Source organism: Nicotiana sylvestris, chromosome 1 (assembly GCF_000393655.2).
Source record: "Nicotiana sylvestris chromosome 1, ASM39365v2, whole genome shotgun sequence".
Classification (NCBI taxonomy): Eukaryota; Viridiplantae; Streptophyta; class Magnoliopsida; order Solanales; family Solanaceae; genus Nicotiana; species Nicotiana sylvestris.
This window is the reverse complement of record NC_091057.1, coordinates 24,580,977-24,582,543: the sequence shown is the minus strand read 5'-3', so window position 1 is coordinate 24,582,543 and position 1,567 is coordinate 24,580,977. Positions and strand designations below refer to the sequence as shown.

At 40.6% G+C, this 1,567-nt stretch overlaps 1 protein-coding gene across 1 annotated transcript; it reads right to left on the bottom strand.

The window, feature by feature from the left end:
• Positions 1-311: 311 nt before the first annotated feature.
• LOC138891249 (uncharacterized) lies at positions 312-1,094 on the bottom strand. Its single transcript, XM_070174517.1, has one exon. The coding sequence runs from the start codon at positions 1,092-1,094 to the stop codon at positions 312-314; it is 783 nt and encodes a 260-aa protein (XP_070030618.1).
• Between the last annotated feature and the right edge of the window lie 473 nt (positions 1,095-1,567).

Sequence of the window (1,567 nt, the reverse complement as noted above, 5' to 3'; positions counted from 1 at the left end):
TGCAGGCGTACACACTATTGAGCTCCTCTCCACTGCTTATGACATTAACTGTTCTCTTGGTGACGGAGGTTTTGGGGGCTCCTGCCTATTCTTCATATATGCTTGCTTATCCTTTTCACTGAACAATTCAGTTAAGTAGCCTTGTTTTAATAAGTGCTCTACTTTACCTTGTAGCAATCTACAATTTGTTTTTTTATGATCGTGATCATTGTGAAACTCGCACCAGAAATGTGGGTTTCTTCTATTAGGGTCGACCTCATTTCTTTTGGCCATCGTACCTTATCTCCCATGCTTTTTAGAATAGCTACCAACTAGGATGTGCTAACATTGAAACTAGTTGCGAATCTTCGCTTTTGAGCTTCTTTCGTTGTCCCGTGTATCTCGTGTGTCTCATTCCTTTCAAAATTAGATGGCGAACCCGGATCTTTGTCCCTAGATCTGGAATCGTACCTCAGGTTCTCCTGTTTTGAGTGTGAATCCCTTCCTGCTGGTCCCATGTAAGGCTCGTACCTGTTCTTACCAGACCTTTTTTTAGTTTTTGGTCGCCTCGAGCTTACTCTTTCATCTCCACGCGACTGAGTGGTAGTATCTTCTTCTATCTGTAGCTTTGTACAATACCTATTATAAACATCATTCCAAGTTGTTGCAGGGAATTCTCGTAAGCTTTCTTTAAGTCTCCTCATGGCTTCTGAGCTCTTCTCATTTAAATTACTTGCAAATGCCATAGCCGCCCAATTATCAGGTACGCATGGTAGCATCATTCTTTCACGCTGGAATCTATCCACGAATTCATTGAGTAGCTTTGCATCTCCTTGTTTTATTTTGAAGATGTCTGTTATCCTCTTCTTAATTTTTTGAGCTCCCGAGTGTGCTTTTATGAACGAATCTGCAAGCTCAGCAAAATAATCAATAGAGTTTTCAAGTAAAAGAGAATACCATGTTAGTGCTCCATTTATGAGTGTTTCACGGAATATTTTGACCAGTACTGATTCAATCTCTTGCTTAGACAAATCGTTGCCTTTCACACTAGTTCTAAACACAATTACATGATCTCGTGGGTCGGCTATCCCATCATTCTTCGGGATATCGGGCATCTTGAACTTTTTTGGAAGAGGCAAAGGTGCAACACTTGGCTTCCAAGGTTGTTGAGATTATTTATCCATGTCCACTCCTTTGATTATAGGTGGAACACCAGGTATCTGCTCTATGTGATCGTTCTACTCCTTGAGCTGTTTCTGCAAAGTTAGTATTAAACTTCCTAAATTAGAATTAATTAAAATAGCTGACCTTCCATCAGAGATTCGATGGGAGTCTCTACACTGCCCGAATTGTCAAGTACCGAGCGTGAATTTTCTATGGTTGCGGTATTATTAAGAGGAGGAGTCGGTGGTACAGTTGGCAACCCACTAACAAAAGCTTGAAGAGCATTATTGATCTATTCTCCAATTAATTATTTTAATGCTTCATCAATAGCTTGATCATCCCCATGTTGGTCATTCACATGTGATTCAGATCTGTCAGGTGTCCTTTCTCGGGATTGTTGAGAAACGTTTCATGGTGAAGGGAC